Source organism: Raphanus sativus, chromosome 6, assembly GCF_000801105.2.
Source record: "Raphanus sativus cultivar WK10039 chromosome 6, ASM80110v3, whole genome shotgun sequence".
Taxonomy (NCBI): Eukaryota; Viridiplantae; Streptophyta; class Magnoliopsida; order Brassicales; family Brassicaceae; genus Raphanus; species Raphanus sativus.
Window position 1 is genome coordinate 19,548,048 of NC_079516.1, and position 19,144 is coordinate 19,567,191.

The 19,144-nt window shown below is 38.2% G+C and overlaps 7 protein-coding genes across 8 annotated transcripts; 3 read left to right on the top strand and 4 right to left on the bottom strand.

Annotated features, from left to right (window-relative positions):
- The first annotated feature begins 406 nt into the window (after window positions 1–406).
- On the top strand, window positions 407–2,010 carry LOC108806946 (sec-independent protein translocase protein TATC, chloroplastic). Its single transcript, XM_018579163.2, has 4 exons — window positions 407–801; window positions 899–1,188; window positions 1,269–1,559; window positions 1,639–2,010. The coding sequence occupies exons 1-4, from the start codon at window positions 534–536 to the stop codon at window positions 1,846–1,848; spliced, it is 1,059 nt and encodes a 352-aa protein (XP_018434665.1). The 5' UTR covers window positions 407–533; the 3' UTR covers window positions 1,849–2,010.
- Window positions 2,011–3,201: 1,191 nt separating this feature from the next.
- On the bottom strand, window positions 3,202–4,932 carry LOC108806371 (BTB/POZ domain-containing protein At2g13690). Its single transcript, XM_018578464.2, has one exon. The coding sequence runs from the start codon at window positions 4,864–4,866 to the stop codon at window positions 3,301–3,303; it is 1,566 nt and encodes a 521-aa protein (XP_018433966.1). The 5' UTR covers window positions 4,867–4,932; the 3' UTR covers window positions 3,202–3,300.
- A 3,346-nt stretch (window positions 4,933–8,278) lies between these two features.
- LOC108813465 (uncharacterized) lies at window positions 8,279–10,297 on the top strand. Its single transcript, XM_018586028.2, has 3 exons — window positions 8,279–8,526; window positions 8,752–9,908; window positions 10,005–10,297. The coding sequence occupies exons 2-3, from the start codon at window positions 8,792–8,794 to the stop codon at window positions 10,034–10,036; spliced, it is 1,149 nt and encodes a 382-aa protein (XP_018441530.2). The 5' UTR covers window positions 8,279–8,526; window positions 8,752–8,791; the 3' UTR covers window positions 10,037–10,297.
- Window positions 10,298–10,614: 317 nt separating this feature from the next.
- LOC108813466 (CAX-interacting protein 4) lies at window positions 10,615–12,281 on the bottom strand. Of its 2 annotated transcripts, none has more exons than XM_018586029.2 (3): window positions 12,176–12,281; window positions 11,848–11,943; window positions 10,615–11,562 (listed from the first exon to the last, which is right to left on the bottom strand). In XM_018586029.2, the coding sequence occupies exon 3, from the start codon at window positions 11,501–11,503 to the stop codon at window positions 10,748–10,750; it is 756 nt and encodes a 251-aa protein (XP_018441531.1). In that variant the 5' UTR covers window positions 11,504–11,562; window positions 11,848–11,943; window positions 12,176–12,281; the 3' UTR covers window positions 10,615–10,747. The 2 variants fall into 2 exon arrangements, with proteins under 2 accessions (XP_018441531.1, XP_018441532.1); XM_018586030.2 differs by having other exon boundaries at window positions 10,615–11,528; window positions 12,176–12,222.
- Window positions 12,282–12,600: 319 nt separating this feature from the next.
- Window positions 12,601–13,960, bottom strand: LOC108813396 (cytochrome b-c1 complex subunit 6-1, mitochondrial). The gene is made up of 5 exons (XM_018585936.2): window positions 13,839–13,960; window positions 13,691–13,725; window positions 13,189–13,273; window positions 12,959–13,048; window positions 12,601–12,876 (listed from the first exon to the last, which is right to left on the bottom strand). Coding segments are annotated over exons 2-5 (210 nt in total). The 5' UTR covers window positions 13,693–13,725; window positions 13,839–13,960; the 3' UTR covers window positions 12,601–12,843.
- A 103-nt stretch (window positions 13,961–14,063) lies between these two features.
- On the top strand, window positions 14,064–14,876 carry LOC108813395 (fasciclin-like arabinogalactan protein 19). The gene has a single exon (XM_018585935.2). The coding sequence runs from the start codon at window positions 14,127–14,129 to the stop codon at window positions 14,874–14,876; it is 750 nt and encodes a 249-aa protein (XP_018441437.1). The 5' UTR covers window positions 14,064–14,126.
- Window positions 14,877–15,144: 268 nt separating this feature from the next.
- LOC108813394 (NDR1/HIN1-like protein 2) lies at window positions 15,145–17,055 on the bottom strand. The gene is made up of 3 exons (XM_018585934.2): window positions 16,921–17,055; window positions 15,880–16,737; window positions 15,145–15,473 (listed from the first exon to the last, which is right to left on the bottom strand). Exons 2-3 carry the CDS (start codon window positions 16,687–16,689, stop codon window positions 15,387–15,389), a joined length of 897 nt encoding a protein of 298 aa, XP_018441436.1. The 5' UTR covers window positions 16,690–16,737; window positions 16,921–17,055; the 3' UTR covers window positions 15,145–15,386.
- Window positions 17,056–19,144: the final 2,089 nt, after the last annotated feature.

Here is a 19,144-nt window from a genome sequence, read left to right on the forward strand (position 1 = left end):
TATAGTGCGTATAGTTTGGAAAAGACCGAGTATATCTAAAAATATAATGTATCAAAAAAATAAATTATTTAAATATATTATCCCAGTTTTATGAAATTTCTAAGTGTTATCTTGTTCTCAAATTTATAAAAAAAAATCAACTTTTAAAAACATATAATCTAATATTTTTTATTTTTTCTTATATTTTATTTGTATTTATAATATCTAAGGTATTGAAGTCTTTTGATCTATTAAATAAAATATGTTGATCATTTTTTTCTTTATGGTCTAACCGAAAACCCCAAAGAAATGTCCAACTAGAGTTTCCCTATGTTTGTGAGGAAGTGTCTGGGCCGTGATGGGCTTTGCTTTCTCTAAGACGTCGTTTTCATCATATTGTGTAGATTATTATTATGGCGGAAGTGTTGAAAAACAGACGAAAGGATTGGGTTGGGTTGTGTAAATTTTGATGAGGCAAAGGAAACTCTAGCGAACTGGAACCAATCGTTTTCTGACGCTCTTGCAAAGGACTGATTGATCGTAGAGAAGAAGATATGGGGAGCACAAGCACGAGCTCTGCTGCTCTAATCCACCATTTCCACCTCACAAGTCGCGATGTTGATTCGCCTAGAAAGCGTCCCTACTACTACACTGTGAAATTCTGCAACTCGTGGAAGGAAGGTGGACTCCGATACGGTGCAACGCGACGGTGTGGCAAAGTCTTAAGACCCGTGGTTCGCTTGTCAGCTCTCGATGAAAATTCCGGCGATTCACCAACGGAAACTACTTCTAGTCTTGGCTCTGCCGTACAAGACAGACCAGGTATGTTCAAACACTCATGTGTTCTTGTTTGTATTTTGTCGGATGATCAAGGATTGTCATTTTGATATATACTCTTCTTGAATTGTTTTTTAAACAGGTGTGGAAGAAGATGCATCCTTTGAGCAAGAAGATAAATCAAGTTCCATCTATGAGTTTCTCTATCCAGATAAAGAGGAGCTCCCTGATGACAAAGAGATGACTATATTCGATCACCTGGAGGAGCTCCGTGAGAGAATCTTCGTCTCTGTTTTGGCCGTGGGAGCTGCGATCACGGGTTGCTTCGCCTTCTCCAAAGATCTAATCGTGTTTCTTGAAGCCCCAGTCAAAAATCAGGGCGTAAGGTTTCTTCAGCTAGCTCCTGGCGAGTTTTTCTTCACTACTTTAAAGGTCAGAGAGCCGCTTGGACTCTTTAGCTTCCTCAAATGAACAAGAAAGATGATTTCTTTTGTTTGTTTGTTGTGGTGCAGGTTTCAGGTTACTGTGGGCTTCTACTAGGGAGTCCAGTGATCTTGTATGAGATCATAGCTTTTGTACTTCCTGGTCTGACACGAGCTGAGAGAAGGTTTCTGGGGCCGATTGTGTTTGGTTCCTCCTTGCTCTTCTATGCTGGACTTGCCTTCTCCTACTGGGTGTTAACCCCTGCTGCCTTGAACTTCTTTGTGAATTACGCTGAAGGTGTGGTTGAATCTCTCTGGTCTATCGACCAGTACTTTGAGTTTGTGCTAGTTCTTATGTTCAGCACCGGCCTTTCTTTCCAGGTAAGTGTCAGTGAGAATAATATACATCTTTTTGGTATGTTCACCATTTGGAATTTGACTTTTTTGTTGGTTTTAACAGGTTCCGGTAATTCAGTTACTCCTGGGACAAGTAGGGGTGGTGTCGGGAGATCAAATGCTTTCAATATGGAGATATGTGGTGGTGGGTGCGGTGGTTGTAGCAGCTGTTGTCACGCCCTCGACAGACCCTGTCACTCAGATGCTCCTAGCAACGCCGCTTCTGGGGCTATACTTGGGTGGTGCGTGGATGGTCAAGCTCACAGGTCGGTGAGGAACTTGGCTGTTCAAAGACAAATAAAGTCATGTATCTTGTAGAGTATATATATCACTTTCCATGCAAGAGACCACAGTTTGGTACCTAAATTGTTCATTTGAATCTTAATCTTTTTTGGATGTATAAATTTTAGCAACCAAAAAGAGCACATTAGGTTGAGGAGATTGGTGTTTATTATACGTAAACGACATGACCCTATACTCAAAAGGCCCCACAATATGATGGAGACAGGGATAGTTCCAACCATTACCATGAACATGATCTGCAACATGTTATATGCAAATCTCTCTTGAAACAAGTTGAATATAATTGCATTAAAAGACGGATGCTCGTTTCATTTCTTTTGCTAGTTGCTACTTGGCAGCTACGTTGCAGATTCTTTTCTCGACCCATTCATTTATTTCAGGGTAACTCTATTTGCAGGTAGATGGCATTGCCAATGTTTCCTTTTTAAAAGAAAAAAAAAACTTGTATAAGTAAATACAAAACAAACCTTTACTCTTAGAATTCCTGGAGTAAGCTCTGGTACTGAAATTGTTACAGATACACTATTCACATCAGAGCTAAAAGTTGGCATTTGAAACGGCTCCTGCTGATCCAACTTTGGACCTCAATAATGCAATTGGAGTTTCTGCCAGAATTTTTATACTCTGGAGTTCCTATTATCATGCGGTTGAACTTTTGACATTGTAAAGATAAAAAAAAAGGTTTTAACATTATATATATGTACATGCTCTGTGTATCTTCATGATCCATCCTCAAGTTTTTCTTATGGCTTTCCTATGCTATTCAATATTTTTTATATCTGATTTCCATGAGGGACAATTGAATGACAGGTTTTCATATTCATTTTCTAAACTTTTGGTGGCAGGACAAAGCTTGGACATGGTTTACTATCTGGGAAGTACTCTATTCCTGTAACAGAGGTATGCCTAATTTTAAGAGAAAATTATTTGAACTTATACATATTTATATTATCCAAACCACCTCATCTATTTACTAAATTCATTAAAATTTCACACTCACTAACACCATTCTGCCTTGTAGGATGCTCTTGACTTTTTCCTCCATTTGCTAGACAAAGTTGAGCGTGGCAACAACATGAGATCAGATTTAGACCCCTTAGGAGCTTCAAGTTAGGAGTAAAAGATAAGATCCTTTGTTCATCTGGGAGGTCTCATATAAATAAGAGGGAAGACTGTATTCTTTCTTTGAACATTCCATTGCAGGAGGCAACTAATAATAAAGAGGTATATCTTGTTCTTCCTTCTCTGTTCCACTTCCTTTTATCATTTAGCCTGTTTCTTAATATTATATGGTGTTTTTGTTTTTTTGTTTTTAGACTTAAACTAGCTTCGATGCAAACATAGCAAAGTGGAAACAACATACAAGAGGAGAAAAAAGTTACATAAGCTATCACCCTAACAGTGTCTCTTAAACACTTTTGTCTCACCTACAAGTAGAAGAAGAATCAACACCTCTAAGGAAAGACCTGCGCCACCAAATCTGAAATGATTTACTGAGATTAGGACACTCAGTCCCGTGCTTAGAGAACCACCTGAACCATTCCATGAACACTTGATACTGAAGCTTGGATGGCAGTGTTAAGAGCGTCTGCCCCATCCCTTCTTCCACTTCCCTCATGTCTAATCCCTTCTTGCACCTTTGCAGCCACCCGAAATCTAGCAACATTGGCCTGAACCACATATCTACAAGCCCCGCTCTTGCTTCTCCTCCGCACTGCACTCTCCTTTTCCCCATTGCAATAAACATTAACCCTGTTACTCTGCTTAATTCGTACCTCACCATCGGCGACGCTTCCTCATGCATCTCCACTAGCGTTCTTTGCTTCCCCCATATCTCCACGAATTCCTCTGCTATCTCCCGGTCTATCATGATTTCCAACAGCCAATTAATGTTCTCCACTTCCCTCGATATACCTTCAACCAATGGCTTTCCGCTCTTGTTACTACTTCCCTTTCCAAACAGTTTAACAAGTGAATCCACACAGTACTTGCCTGCTTTATATATCTCTTCCTTGTTGATTTCAGGCTGTTCTTTTTCGTACACTGAACTTTTGCAAAGAATACCTTTCACCAGAGATTTGAGCTCGTTTCTAGGAGGATTTGTATGGCTGCAAGAGGTTATTGACCAAACAAGCTGCTTCGATAAGCTCTCTTGTGTGTTGTTCTCTGTCTCGTTAGAATTAAACCTTGCCAAAATTTCAGCATCATCCAAGTTATGAACTGCAAGAACTCTCCTCAGTCTTTCCTCTTCGTCCTCTGTCCACGGAACAGCTCGGAGATACTCCAGGCACGAAAAGACGGCTCTAGAGAATTTGATTCCAGCGGCTACCTCGAGTACATCAATGGCTCTGTAAACACCCATTTTCATGAGCTTCTTGATAATGCCGTTGCCATTGCGTTCCTCAAACATGAGTTGTAGAGTTTCCTTAAAAACGCCAAGATTCTCCACATCAGAGACTTGCAAAGGTGAAGAAGACTTGTCAGCAGCAATCAAAGCAGCAGCGAACACATCCGAGTTGGCTGATAGAACCTCCGAGCTAAGCTCCAGCACCAAAACTCCACCGTTCAGACTCACCCTAGCCGAATCTGAGACACTTGTCTCGATCTTAGGTGCTCGGAAACTTTCTGAACGAAGATTTGGTAACGAATCTACAACCACTTCTTCTTCATGACTAGTCTCTTGCATAGGGTTGATGTTGAGATCTGAATCTATGGGAGAAACACGACCCGGAGATAAGATCCGACGAGGGTCGATTAAAGCAGATCTAGAGCTTTGCGGTGAGCAAGGTACCGGTTTGGTCCTCCGATGCTGCGGCGGCTGGGTCTGGGTCTTGGCTTGTATGTGGTTACGAGATGAAATTGAACGAACATCAGGACTCGCCGGCGGTACGGCGAAAGAGCAGCACCATGATCGTCGCCTAGAAAGAGGACCCGTGCCGGAATATGTAGGTTTACGGTGCTGCTCGGAGTCGCCCAGGCCCATTGTCATCAGCAAGTGAAGTGCTCTGGTGTTTTTGTTTTGCTATTAACTTTGATGAATTTTTTAGAAGCCTTTAACAAACCAGAAAGCAGGCAAAGGACTCGAAGAAAATAATATTATATGAGTTAGTTTTTTTTTTTAATATATATGAGTTAGTTGACTCAGGTTTAATATGTTTCATAGTTTCTCTGCAATATAAGGAGATAGCTGCACAACTCGTCTCGATGGGATTTAACCAGCTTCATTGCCATAAATACTTCTAATGCTCTGGGGCGACCAACTGGTTATTTTCTCACATGGATGATCCATCCAGGTAACTCAATATATTTCCACAACTCTGCAGCTGAGGCTTGACAGATCCTCCTAAAGACATGGGGTTATCTCTACTTCTTTCAGCGTCTCGACAATTTGATTAAAGAGACCATGAGTGTTGAAATTTTATGGATGGCAAAGAGAAAAAAATGAGCGACAAAAACTAGTCCTTTTTTTTCTATAGAACTTTTAGGGAATTTAAGATTTGGATTGTTGATGAATTGTTTGGTTTCCCAACTTGTGGATTATGACAAAATTACTAATTTTGATTCAGTGATGATAACAGCATCAAAAACATGTCCTTTCTTTTCGTATATGTCTGTCTATTTGTGCAATTTTCATTTTAAATTATGTTGTATATATATTATTTTAATTGTAATGTATATCAAATTATGGTCTAACGGAATGACTAGTTGTTAAAAATGAAGTATAGATATGTGTCTTAATTTTTCTGTGTGGAATGAAGTATATTTTTGTATTGTTGTAATTTGTGTTTTGTTGATGTAGACATTTTTTTTAAGATGGATGGTAATTAAAAGTTTTAGTTATACCTGGAATTGTGAAGCATGTTTTTTGATCCATGGTGATGATAATGTCTATTAACTTTAGTAGTGAAGATATATTGAAAGGAAAATGCGAATTGTATATATTAGTCTTGGCATTTGAAGTATAAATTTATAGATTTAGCTTTATTTTACGTTTGAGAAGTATTTGTTATTTGTTGTTGTTATGAGAAAGTAATGATGAGAATGGAAAATATATACTTATTGGGATAAATTATTTTGTATTTTGTTTTAAAATTAAAACCAAAGTAGAAAACAATACAGAAATGAAGCTGTAATTTAACCATAATAAACCACATTAATTCTATTTAAGTTAGAATCAAAGATTATTTTCTCTACATATTGGAAAATTTATGTTTGTACAAATTCATTGATGGAAAATGGAAATTGTGCCGCTAGCAAGAGAGCAAATATCGTTTACATAGTCGTAATTTCCAAAGTATATAGTTCATATATTGTTTTTCTTTTTTATAGAGGCGTATTAGTTCCCTCTAGATTGGTGATTGATTAGATCGACATCAAGTCTTGCAGTCACTTTTCGGTTGTAGTTTTTGATGGTTAGAATAACTTATAGATCATTAGCTAAGATATTATCGTTGTCTTTTAGTACATTCATCACATATTGGTTGTCTCTTGAATAAGGTTGAGTTGGGGTGGTGAATGTCATGGTTTGTTAACATGAATTCCATGCTTTCAGTTGTTGAGTCCTTAAAATTAACTTGATTGTCAATGATAGATGGTAGTTGGAAATCGATGACGGATTGTTGTGTGTTTGGCATGTGAATGTATACTTGAAGTGTTTTTTGGGGTTTCCTATGAATAACATTAAGATGCCGTATAGATATGTTTCATTTTTGTTAGCAGATTTCTTAAGGTGGAACAGCCTCATTGTCGTGCTGTCCTGTACAAAGTACAACTTGATTCCTTCAATGTAGGGTGCAGCTTGATTTTCACTTCTAAGACATCTTTCCATAATCTGGTGGTAACGTTCATACATGATCAGAGGATTCATGGTTTGTGGCCGCAAGTTGAGAGTTTTATTGCGAAAAATCACTTCATAAATAATAGTATCTAAAAATATTAATAAATATATATATTATTAATTCAAATAATACAAAAATAAATTATTGTTCATGCATTCAAAATATTTAATAATAAAAGAAACAATAAAATTCTTTATATATACAAAGTTTTTCACCGTAACAGAAATCCCCTAGACTATATTTGAGAAGTGATTTTGTAACATGTTCTCTCTACACTCAGTTTCACAAAAAAATATGACATGGCTACTAAAATTGATAACATGGTTTCCGAAAAATATGACATGGATTATTTCATTTAATGTTGATTTATATTTTTGGTAAACTTTTTAGAATATGGTAATAACTCTACCTTACATTTAATATTGATATTTATTTTTGATAAACTTATTTAAATATGGTAATATCGTATATACATCATCTATAAAATAAATATATTCATATATAGCATTAAAATTTCGAAATTATATTTTATTTTATTTTCTATAGTTATACAATTTGTATTACTAAATCTTTAAAAAATTGCTACAATTTTTCAAAAAATTTGATTCCTAATCGTAAAATCATTAGATTCTTACATATCTACAGATTCCATAGATATTGTTAGTTCAAATTTTTGATAATTATACAATATATTTTTAAATAAAAAACCATTTTATCTTAGTTTAATATTTAAATAAATAAAATATATTATTTAAATAACGTAATCAAAAACATTATTCAAAGCCATGTTTTATGGATAAAATAATAAAATCTATAATATTTAATAAACCTTATTTTAAATATAAATTAAATTTTGAAAACAATTTTACTACACATGGTGCAGGAAAACACCTAATACTTTGTATCACATAAGAGAAATTTGTAAATACTTACATATATATAAAACTATAAATATATATATATATATAAATTATCTTCTTAAAAACTTTTATAATGTAAGATTATATTATTTAGATAGCATAATATAAAATATTTTTATATTATAAGAATTATTAAATCACTGAAATTCGTTTTTGACTATATTTTAATTAATTAATTTATTCATTAAGGATAATAAAGATTTTATAACGAAATATAAACTATTTTTAGATAATGATAACTACTACATTATTGAAATTCGTTTTTTATATATGATTAATTATATATTAAAAGAATTAATTATTCATTAAAGATAGTGTAAAATTATCTAATAAAAAAACTAAATTCATTTTTACTTTTAGTTAGAGTTAAAATAAATATTTTATTCATTAAAGATATAAATAATATTAATTTTTTTAACTTTTAAACTGAGAGTTTTGTTACGAAAATTCACTTCGTAAATAATAGTATAAATAAATCAATTTAAAATTCTAATAAATATTTCGGATAAAAATATTCGAGATGAGCGCGAAAGATTCAAAAAGTTCAGATTATTCGACACGAACCCGAACGGCTTTCAAGCTCACCTTTAGAAACGGGGATATATCCGAATTCCCAAATCCCAATTAGTGTCTGTCTAGGGATCAAAAGCTAAATAAAAACTCGTCAGTCACTCTAATCTCAGAATCAGCAACACGAATTGATTCTTCTTCACTCTCTTACCAAACACGTGTACTTCAGATTCACACTCTTATCTCGATTTTCACGGGAAAAGAAAGTAAAACAAAAACAAAAATAGATACTCTTGCCGTCATGAAGAATCTGTTTCCGTTTCTGGACGTTCTCTCACTTGCCACCACATTAATCTCTCGCCGTTATCTCGTCTTTAAGAGGTAAAGCGATGGTTTGTTTCTTTTGCCGCTTTTCTGATCCTGAATCCGTTATGAATGATCCGAGCGTTTTAGCGATCGATGACGAAAATGGAAACCACATAGAAATTGAAATTATGGATTGTGTTGCTGATTTGATGTGATCGATCACGTGGGAATCAATATTCAATGATTTGTTGCTAATTCGCAATTGTGAATTTCGTTTTTTTCTTTAATTTGTCCATGCAGAGGCTTAGCAACAAGAAGCAAACATTAAAAAAAAAAGAAAATGGTGGAGACGCGAGCTCAGCATCGCAAGAGAGTGACATGGCACAAGGTAGAATCCGCGGGGGATGTCTTTCGTGACATCTTATCTCGACTCTCAGTAAAATCCATCCGTACAGCGAAAACGGTTAACAGATACTGGCACGGCTCGGTTAGCAGCAAAAGCTTCGCTACAGAACAGCTAGCTCAATCGAGAAACAAGAAGCCCTCGTCATACATAGCTTGTCCTAGAGTAGACAGCGCTATGAAGCTGTATCTGTTGAAACCAGGGAAGTCCAAGTTCAGCTTTCGACACCATGCCACGGTTGATCCTCCGGGAAGAACCGTTGATCATCACTACATGCACATGATATCTTCGTTCAACGGATTAGTATGCTGCATCAACCAACTCTCTGATGAATGCGAAGAGGATTATCAGATATGGATCTGTAACCCGTCTACTGAAGAGACTCTGCTTCTTCCTCGAGGCAGACCATCTTTATGGACCGAACCGAGTATCGGAGTTGCGTACGGTCCTGACGTTAGCGAGTACAAAATTTTCAGGATATTCTCTGTTGGAGAGAAAACGTACGAATGTGAAGTGTATTCTTCTGGTACCGGCGCGTGGAGGAGCATCGGCTCTGTGCTTCATCTACCAATGTATGCTTGTTTCAGCCCGCACAGATCAGGTCATGTCTTTGCAGGAGGGAAGATCTACTGGCTTGTTTCTTTGGAAGATCCTGGTGTGATACTCTCTGTGGATATGGAAGAGAGGTTCGGAGTTGTGGAGCTGCCTCGCTACTCGACGGACCTGCGTGAAGAAGACGGGATAACGGTTGGTGGTACGTATCTGATAAACATGGGAGGGTCTCTGTCGCTGGTGGTTCTACATGCGGATTACTTTGACGTATGGGTGTGGAAAGAAGAAGCTGGTTGGGTGCTTGTAACCAGAGATGATTTTCCATTTATGGACGATGAAATTGTATTGTTCGTGACGTCATCAGAGAAGGAGATTTTGTGTGTGACTGGGACGCACTTGTGGAGTTATCATTTCAATACTAGAAAGTGGAAAAGAAAGGGCAGGCCTCCTACTCGGTTTGTGAACCCTGCTGTGTTCCCATTCACCGAAAGCCTTCTTCCATGTAAGAAGCTCCATATCTGTAAATAGTGTATATATATAATATGTTTCCTTCTTCATTGCTATCTAATTCAATGTGATATGTTGTGTCTTGAGCCAGGCAATGGCGGGGGGAGGCTAGAAGGAAGGTGAAGAAGAGTGTTTTATCATCTCAAGTCTTTGCTTGAGGCTGTGTGTTTCTCACTGGATAGTGTCTGTTTTAAAACTTTTCATTTTGTTTAATGTTTCTGGTTTGCATCAGGTCCCAATCTTTCGTTTTTTCAACTTTTTTTTTTTGTTATGTAGTTTGTTTCTAAGCCTTTTGTAATTTTGTTAATAGTAATAAGCTTTGTTCGGAACCAAAGTTTTCATTTATATAAAAGATAGTATCGTTGGTGATCTTTTGTTCTGATTCTTTGTCGTAACTTGGAGAAAATGGACGGTGAAATGAATCTGACCATTTTGCGTTCTTCAGTCATGAATTAGTTAATGATAGGTCTATCACACGACCAGGCAACAACCTGAATGGTTTTGGGTGTCCGAAGCTTCACTTAGTTTGTCTTTTGGTTTTTGTTTCTATCCATGTCGGATTCGTTTATGATATCCGTTTGGATAGGATTCATTCAAGCAACTGAACAAATCAACCTCAGCTATTTGAGCATGGAATGGCTTCAATGTCTAGTTGGTTGGAGCTTCTGCTTCTGCTATGGATTACTTGCGTAGTTCTGATGTAAAATGAAAAATAACCTAAGAGAGTATCACAAGCAGTTAAACACAATAGTTTTGACTGGGATGCACATAACATTCAGTTCTGATGATGGTAAGAATTAAACAACTTTCACTTTTTAATGCCCGTTCACATTTTCACTTGTCTATGCTGTTGTGCTCTCTGTTCTCATCTGACACCCTTCCATCAGTTTCGGATGATGACTCTCTGTCATGTTTATGATTATGCCTTCTCCTTCGCGTTGCTCCATCATCCTCACTTGAAGACTCTTCCCATCGATACCTTTTATGTTCCCTTCTCTTTCTATTCTTCCGTCTATCTTCTGAGTCTGAGTCGCTGGAGGTAGCTGAACCTCTGTTGTGCCTGTGTCTTATTCTTCCTCCTCTCTCTTCCTCGTTATCACTTGAAGTAACCACCTCACCGTGCCTGTGATGCTTAGCATGCCTTCTTCTGGCATCTTCAGCAGTGTCATCATCAGAAGTCTGTCCTGAGCTATGCGACTTGTGCCTCCGGTGGTTCCTTATCTTCTTCACCCTGTGCTCGTCCTCTAACCAGCTTTCGTACTCATCACTGCTATCATCCCTTGAACTTGAGGACCTCCTCTTATGCCTTCTGGATCTCTTATCTTTCTTCCTATCGTTGTCATCTGAATGCCTTCGGTGCTTACTGTGAGTTCTTCTCGATTTTCTTCTCAACTCATAGCTACTATCACTTTCAGAGCTAGATTCAGACTCACCACTCTGTCTTCTTCGCTTCTTCGACCTCTTTTCTTTGGTTTCAGCAGCCTTAGCAGCCGCCTCAAGCTTCTGCTCCCATTTCAAAGGAGCTTCTTTCTTCTCAAGAATTTGCCTTCTCTTCTCCTCGACCATCTGCATGAACTTCTTGCAGTCCATTTGGATTCAGAAAGCAGCTGAAAATCTGCATTTTGGTATGAATATAACCAAAAGTGCATCTCACAAAAGAGAAGAAAGAAAAAAAACAATGTTAGCTCTTCCATCAACAGAAAACAAGCAACAACACAACAAATGAATTTATCAAGAACAATCAAGGCCAAAACACAGAGACTAACTGGGATATTCATAAAAAAAAAACAACTCCTAACGAAGCATCAAAAACAAGAATTTCAACATATTTACAGTTGTTTCTATCAGGGTTTAGCATTCCACTGCAAATACCTAGAGAGATCTAAAAGCTTTGATACTAATGCGAGGAGAAAAATATGAAGTAAACTTCTTACCTGATGCGAGTAAGAGTTCTAAGATTAGACCAAGAGGAGAAGCGTAGCGAAGCAAGCAAGGCTCCTGAAAGCTACGAGAGCGAATTGATAACGAATCTGCGAAAGAGGGGAGGCGTCATATTTACTATATTATCCTAAGAATCCAAGAAACTAAACATACACAAAATCAACCTATAGAAAAGACTAAAGAAATCAACAAAGTCGAGTGGATCGGAGCATCAAGACAACTCAAAACACAAGGTATAAGGGGAAATTGAAACACAGATCTAAAAGATCGGTGAACCGCGAATTTGATTTAAACTAAGATCTGAAATTTGAGATATTTTACCGTAAGGAAAGGAAGGAGAAGGCAAACACGCTAGGGCTTCGTCTTCTCTCTTTATTCTTTTTCGGGAATGTTCTTCGACAGGTTTTGTCCGGAATTAATATGTTCCCGTGTTTTGTCCGCATATAAACCCGACTTATTTTTAACCTGTGTTACGTGCCGTTTATGTATAAATCCCAAACACATCTTGTCGCTTACAAGTAAAAGTTAAGCACAGCTTGCCGTTTCTTTACGTTCTCTGTCCGAGTAAAACTTTCAAGTCATTTCCGATGGGCTCCCCTGCGTAATGACTAACTACATCACTTTCACCTTAAACCAGTTTCACCGTGTTTTTGGTAATGGTACAATAGCATTCGATCTTTTACTTTTAAAAACTAAGATGCTGTTCAAACTTTCATCCAACAACAGTTGAAGACAAACCACAACCGTACAGAAATGTATCGCATTCTTATTTTCATTTATTAGGCATTAATGAAGTATCACAAACTCAAAAAAGGCTTCCTTCCAACAGATAAAATGATTCGCAGCTTTGCCAGAGAAACAAAACCAAGAAGGAACCAGTTGCAATCTGGTTTGCAGTAATGTTCAGTATCCACTGCATTTTATATAAACCCTCGAGAAAGAAAAAAAAAATACAAGACAGAGACTCAATACGCCAACTTCCTCTCCCATCATTTTAGTTCCGCAAACAGCTTAGGTCCGACCTGCATATCAACAAAACGATATTCATCTTAGAAATGAAACTTTACGTGTATATATAGGAACACACCATTCAAACACACTTACACATTTGTCAACACATTGCCAGTAATCAAAATACTGCCCAGTGCAATGTTTGTGGCCACTCTCATCATCTTGGATCCTCTTCACACACGCCTGAACCCACAACCAAAAAACAAGATGTGAAGTTGTGTGAACCCACAACAAGTCGCTTCCTTTATGTCGTAAGTACATACTAGTGTATAGCAAAACAAGGTTATGACAAATGACAGCTAAGTTGTATACGCATATTTCACCTGATATTCAAGTAGTGGCTTCACACATTTTGGTTTGCAAGATTCCTCGAGGCACTTTTTCGGATCAACAACTTCTACATCCGCCCTGTAATCACACCACAGAGTAGGATGGAACATCAAACGTTAGATAAGTAAAATAAACCAACTAGCTATATGATATGTTTAAAACTATAACAGAGCGACATCAAGCAGAGCTTTTAAGGTATGAAGCTCAAGTTCCCCTTTTTTTTTACTACACAGCTCTCATAAACATTTTACTCATAAATTAAAACCCTTCAAAAATATATGCTAGGTAAGAAAATGAATAGAGACTAACAATTCCAGATTACGATATGAAATACAGCCATCAATATTATAAACTACAATCTTAAGGGATAACAAAAGGAGATTATTCAATTCTAACATATAACTATATAAGAGACCCCTCTATATGGTGAGATTAAAATGTAAATGGTTAGTAGGATTATAACCCAGAGAATTGCTTGCAGAATAAGGAACTTACATGGTGAAATTGGAAATAAAGGATCGCAAGCTTCACTGTTAGGAGAAAAATGAATCATTATTTCCGTCAGAGAATAACAACGTAGGGTTAGATTATGAACGATAAATGCTTTTATATGATACACTAAACTAGAATTCAGTGAGATTACCTGATCGATCGCCAAACGATGAACCCTAATTGTTGTGATTCGATTTTCCCCCGTTCTCATCGTCTTCTTCGTTTGTATGGTTGAAGTTTCGGTTACAAAACGGGCCACTTCTGAAGTATATGGGCCTGTAACGTATCAGTTTTTATTAGGCCCATTAATTAAGCCCATAAGTTTAAAATAACAGACTCAGTTTCCGTAACAAACTCGTAACCGCTGCTTCAGCTTTCTTGCTTCTTTCACTTGTGAAACGAACCTCTTAGATCTTTCTTTCAGCTCAGTTTCACAACAATGGCGAGCAATTCATCAGTTTATCATCACACGTCCTTCGTTCTCTTCGTCGCACTCATCCTCTGTCTCTCTTCTCCTTCCGTCGCAGCAGTCCCATCGGAAGAGCTGGAGATAGCCATCTCACTCCTCCGTGTCAGAGGCCGCGCTCTATTCGCGAACGCCATCACCACCTCCGACATCCTCTTCGATCTCCTCTCCGCGGAGTCTCTCACCCTCCTCGTCCCCACCGACGCCATGCTTTTTGACCTCGACATGAGGTACTCTCTCCCCATGTACATCTCCACCCTCCGCCTCCACGCCTTACCTCTCCGCCTCACGATCTCCGAGCTCCGATCGCTCCCTAACGCCTCATCTGTCCCGACCTTCCTCCCCTCGCACTCTCTCCTTCTCACTAAGCCTTCCTCCTCTGATTCCGTTTATCTCGACGGCGTCGAAGTTTACCTCCCCCGTCTTTTCTATGATCGGCATATCGCTGTCCACGGCCTCGCTAATATTCTCCCGCTCAGCAGATCGCGTTGGACTGACATCGAGAACCGCGCCTTTGCTTTGCCTCCTATCGTTGATTCGCCGGCATATTCGCCATCGCCAAGGAGCACGTGGTGGATTTCACCGTCGCCAGAGGATTACATTGAGTTTTTCGGCAGTACACCAGCAGAGCCGCCGCGGATTGGGGAGGTTCCAGTTTCACAACCGCCGTTGGAAGAAGATCTGATCGTTGGTGACGGGGATTCTTGGATTAACGGATTCTGATGGACACGTGGCCTTATCTTACTGGATCATTTGTTTTCTTAGGCCAACTCGAAATGACGCCTTTTTGGATTTTGTAAATTTCATAGGAAAATGTATGCGAGTGGTGTGAATAGTTGTTGTGTTACATTGAATTTCAAATAAAAATGTTTCTGACAATAATATTACCATCGGTTATACAAAAATCAAGGTAGCTGAAAACTGCCAAAGTTTTTTTGTTTCTTTTCAGATATAATGTCTAAAATCACGGAACTTTTTGATATGTAGCATCTAGAGAAACATATGCTAATTACTCAAGTGATTAGTGACTTTAGTAAACAACATTGTTGCATTTCTAAATATTGCTTGTACAAAGGAAACAAAAACACACACAAAACTTCCAAGATGGATCCTCTGTTCCGTTTCTTTACCACTTTTGGCTTTGGAACTTCGAACTTTTCTGTTTTTTCTTTTGCAACTCCTCCACACAGTTTGGGAGTGTGATCACTAGAATTTATATGTTACAGTTTGAAATTAGACGCTAAGGCCATCAAAACCACATTGCTTGTAAATCAGAGCTTGTTTCCTCGGACTAATGCCTATCCCGCAATTCACCGATACCTACATAAAAACACATCACTCTTTTCACATTAAATGAAATAATAAATGGAAGTTTAAAGACTTAAAAAGTCTAAAATAGAATCTTTTTAGCTGGTGGATTAAAGAAAAAAAATGCAAAGTGCAGACGTGGATCCTTCCTAGAAAAAATCAAAAGTGAAGAAGAAGCAAAGGCCAAAAGTGAAAGCAGAGTAGGACTAGTGGTGGTGGTCGGTGTAAAGGAATCTATTACTTAACTACAAATCCTTCGTTTCCTTTTCAATTTAACCCGCAGTTTGTTTTTTACTGTTTGCGGTAATTTCTATTTTCTTAGCGTTCACACCAAGAACACAGATCCGACAATGAAGCTTTGAGACAAGAACTGAAGTTGCTAAAAAAAAAGACAAGAACTGAAAAGAAAATGAAGAACCTGAACGCCTGGGGAATCGAAGTTCATCACTCGGATCTTAGCGCTAACGTCTCCACGAACCGTAAGCTCGACTCGATCATTCAACGAAGCGTCTCTGACCAGTTCAGCGGCGTTGCCTTGCATAAGATTAACTCTATCCACAGCAATCGTCGCCTCCACGTTCCTCGTACTGTGCGCTTCCTGGTAGAACCCCGCCACCGTCGCTCTCCCAAGTGGCAAGCCTTTGTACAGCACCGTGAAGCTGGACTCACCGTACCTGATCCCGACTTTGTTCGGGTTCCCGGCGGTGAACAGCATCCGGATTGTGAAGGAGAGGGAGGCGGTGGTTGGATCTAAGACGCTAGGGTTGGGGTTGTCCATGGAGGTGATTCCCATGTTCATTACCGCCACTTGCTGTAGATCGAACTGTGGTTTCTTCGGCTTCACCGCTAGTATCACGATAAGTACTATTGCGAGTACTAGGAGGGCTAGGAAAGAGAAGAGGAGGAAGAGGCAGCAGCAGCATCCCTTGAATGAGGCTGAGGAGGAGGAGGAGTAGCTACGGTAATACGGTTGCTGATGCCTCACCGTGTGAGAAGGAGGAGGATGGACATGATGACCGGTGTTGCCGTTGAGACTGGGTCTAGAAGGTGGAGGAGGGAGATGGTGATGACTGGTGTTGCCGTTGAGACTGGGTCTTGAAGGTGGAGGAGGGAGATGGTGATGACTGGTGTTGCCGTTGAGACTGGGTCTTGAAGGTGGTGGAGGGATATGATGACCTGTGTTGCCGTTGAGACTGGGTCTAGAAGGAGGAGGCGGAGGTGGAGGCATGGTAGGTGGAAGCTCTCTCTCTCTCCCTGTCCAGTCTCACCGCAATGGCTGTGTTGAGGAAAAAAAATGACAGAGCAAAAGAGAGAGAGAGAGAGACTTCCGCGTCAGGACAGTGTTGACACGACTAATTAATATACGATTTTTAACCACAATAAAAATAAAATAAAGATAAAATAAGGCAAATCTCAATCTTTCTTACACCAAATTCTAAACTTTAGAAAACACACACACCTTCGAATACAAGTAGACTCAAATGGGATGCTGAGTGAGGTTAAGCTGAACAGAGAACGGTTACATGATTCAGATGTTGGACCCTCCTAAGGGAAAATGGTTCCCCAAAAATGATTGTATATGCAACACTCAAATTGAGAAACTGATGATTCCATGTGGCGAGAAACAGAGGCTTTTATGTACTAGAAAACAAATGAGGATAGACACCTCAAAATACAAACATGCAATTACTCTTCATAAGAAGATAATTTGTGTAAAATCATTTTGGCTGCTTTGTGCTAAAGTTGACCTTGATGCTAAAAGACACTATATTTACTTATCAAAGCACAGATGGCAGCCTATTCTTTTGCTGACTCTCTCTCTCATTCCCTCTTATCTGCTTCAAAATCTTCTTCCGTGGCCGAGCCTGTATTCTTCTCTAGCTTAACAAAGCTAATATCACCATCTTGCTTTCCCCCTGTCAGAGATTGAACTTCCTCGTTTTCTTCATCCACTTCTCCAGAATAAGCATATCTGTCCAAGCCATTAGTGTCACAGTTAGCATCCATTTCTCTATATAGACACAACAAATTGAACCACTAGCATCTAGCCAAAAAGGCGTCCACAAGACTAGCACAACATGCTCAGCTGGAACAGTTTGCGTTTCAGTAAGTCCATAGCTTGCAAAAACATACCTTTGAGAGTTCTGCGACGGGGTCCAGAGATAGCAAATAATACATAGCAACACAAATGCAATATAACATCCCAGAAGGCAGTTATTGGTCCAAGCAGTCTGCCGTCGCTCATTGAATGGGTCTGTTGCTTTGAAAAATTGAAATACACCTGCAGGGGACAAAATTATCAGGCAAGCAGGATAGTACAGTTTACAGTTCGCTACATCAGTATCACATAAGGCTTGGCAGGATAGTACCTCATACACTATCCACGCAACAGAGGCAACAACCAAAACAGCAAGCGCATTTGAAAACTTCCGGTTTTCAATAAGATTCCATCACACAGAAGTTGATAAGCTAATCTGTTAAACCTTATAGCTTACAGAGTCTGATCACATAGTTCCTAACTTGGAAAGAAAGAAATACCTGTAACTGCTCCAGTGTCTTCGAAAGAGAGGTAAAGATGCCGGAACTCGTTTTTGACGAAATGGTTTAAGATCATTTTCCGGTATGTTTCGGGACGAAGACATTCGTCGGAATAACCGAATGTTTGACACTATGAAATAGTGTACTCGTATGTCAAAATCAGAGTTGGTTTTGAACGAGAAATGGAAGTCCAAAATGAATTTGGCTAAATATTAAAAATTAACAAATGTTATATATTGGATATTTGGGTTTGAATTTGTTAGTTGGATATTATGTCCATTACTTATTCATGACTATATTTATGTTTGTATAAACATAAAATGCAAACCCAAATTAAAAGAAATATTATTTATGTTTGATTTGGTCAAATATATAATATATTTTTTATCGCTGTCGTTAAAAATTAAGTCAAAAGAATTAAATTTTTTTAATGACAATATTGATTTTTTTGACTTTAAAACTCCATTAATCTCTTGTATGTTATGGTTTCTCAAAAGCATAATGTGATGTTTTGTATTTTTTATATAAAGGCTTGTGAGCCATTTAGAAAGAATAGATCGAAAGACACACTTGAAAACCAACAAGTACAATTCCTCCATATGCAATAGTGATGTTTTTATTTTATTTTATTTTGTGTCTGAGAGTACAACACAAAATTAGTTTCGCCAGGTTTCTGATATAGTGACGCAAATTCAAAAAATTGTTTGCAGTTGTATCATGGGATTCATTACGTTATCGAACCGTCGCACTACGGAACGTATTTTGAGTTAAGGAAAAAAATAATATCTCGCCTCTGCAGTTGTATCATCTTTTTCTTACTCTTTGATATAGTTTTATCATTTTTATTCTTTACAATATTTAGTAATCCGTAATTTATAAAATACGGTTCTATCAAAAGATCCACAATATGAGAAATGCATCCAGGAAGGCGTCAGGCAGGACAAGGAAAAAGCTTTGCTCTTCCAGATACATCATCAATAATGCCAACATTCTCAGCAAGCATCTCAACAAGGAGAACTATATCAAGCATCTCAACATTTTCGAAGCTGTGGAAGCCGGAAAAGAAATAAGCTGCTGAGTCGGACCCACCAAAGTGATATAAACCACTTGTATAATATTTGGGCCTTAACGGGTCTTAATGGGCC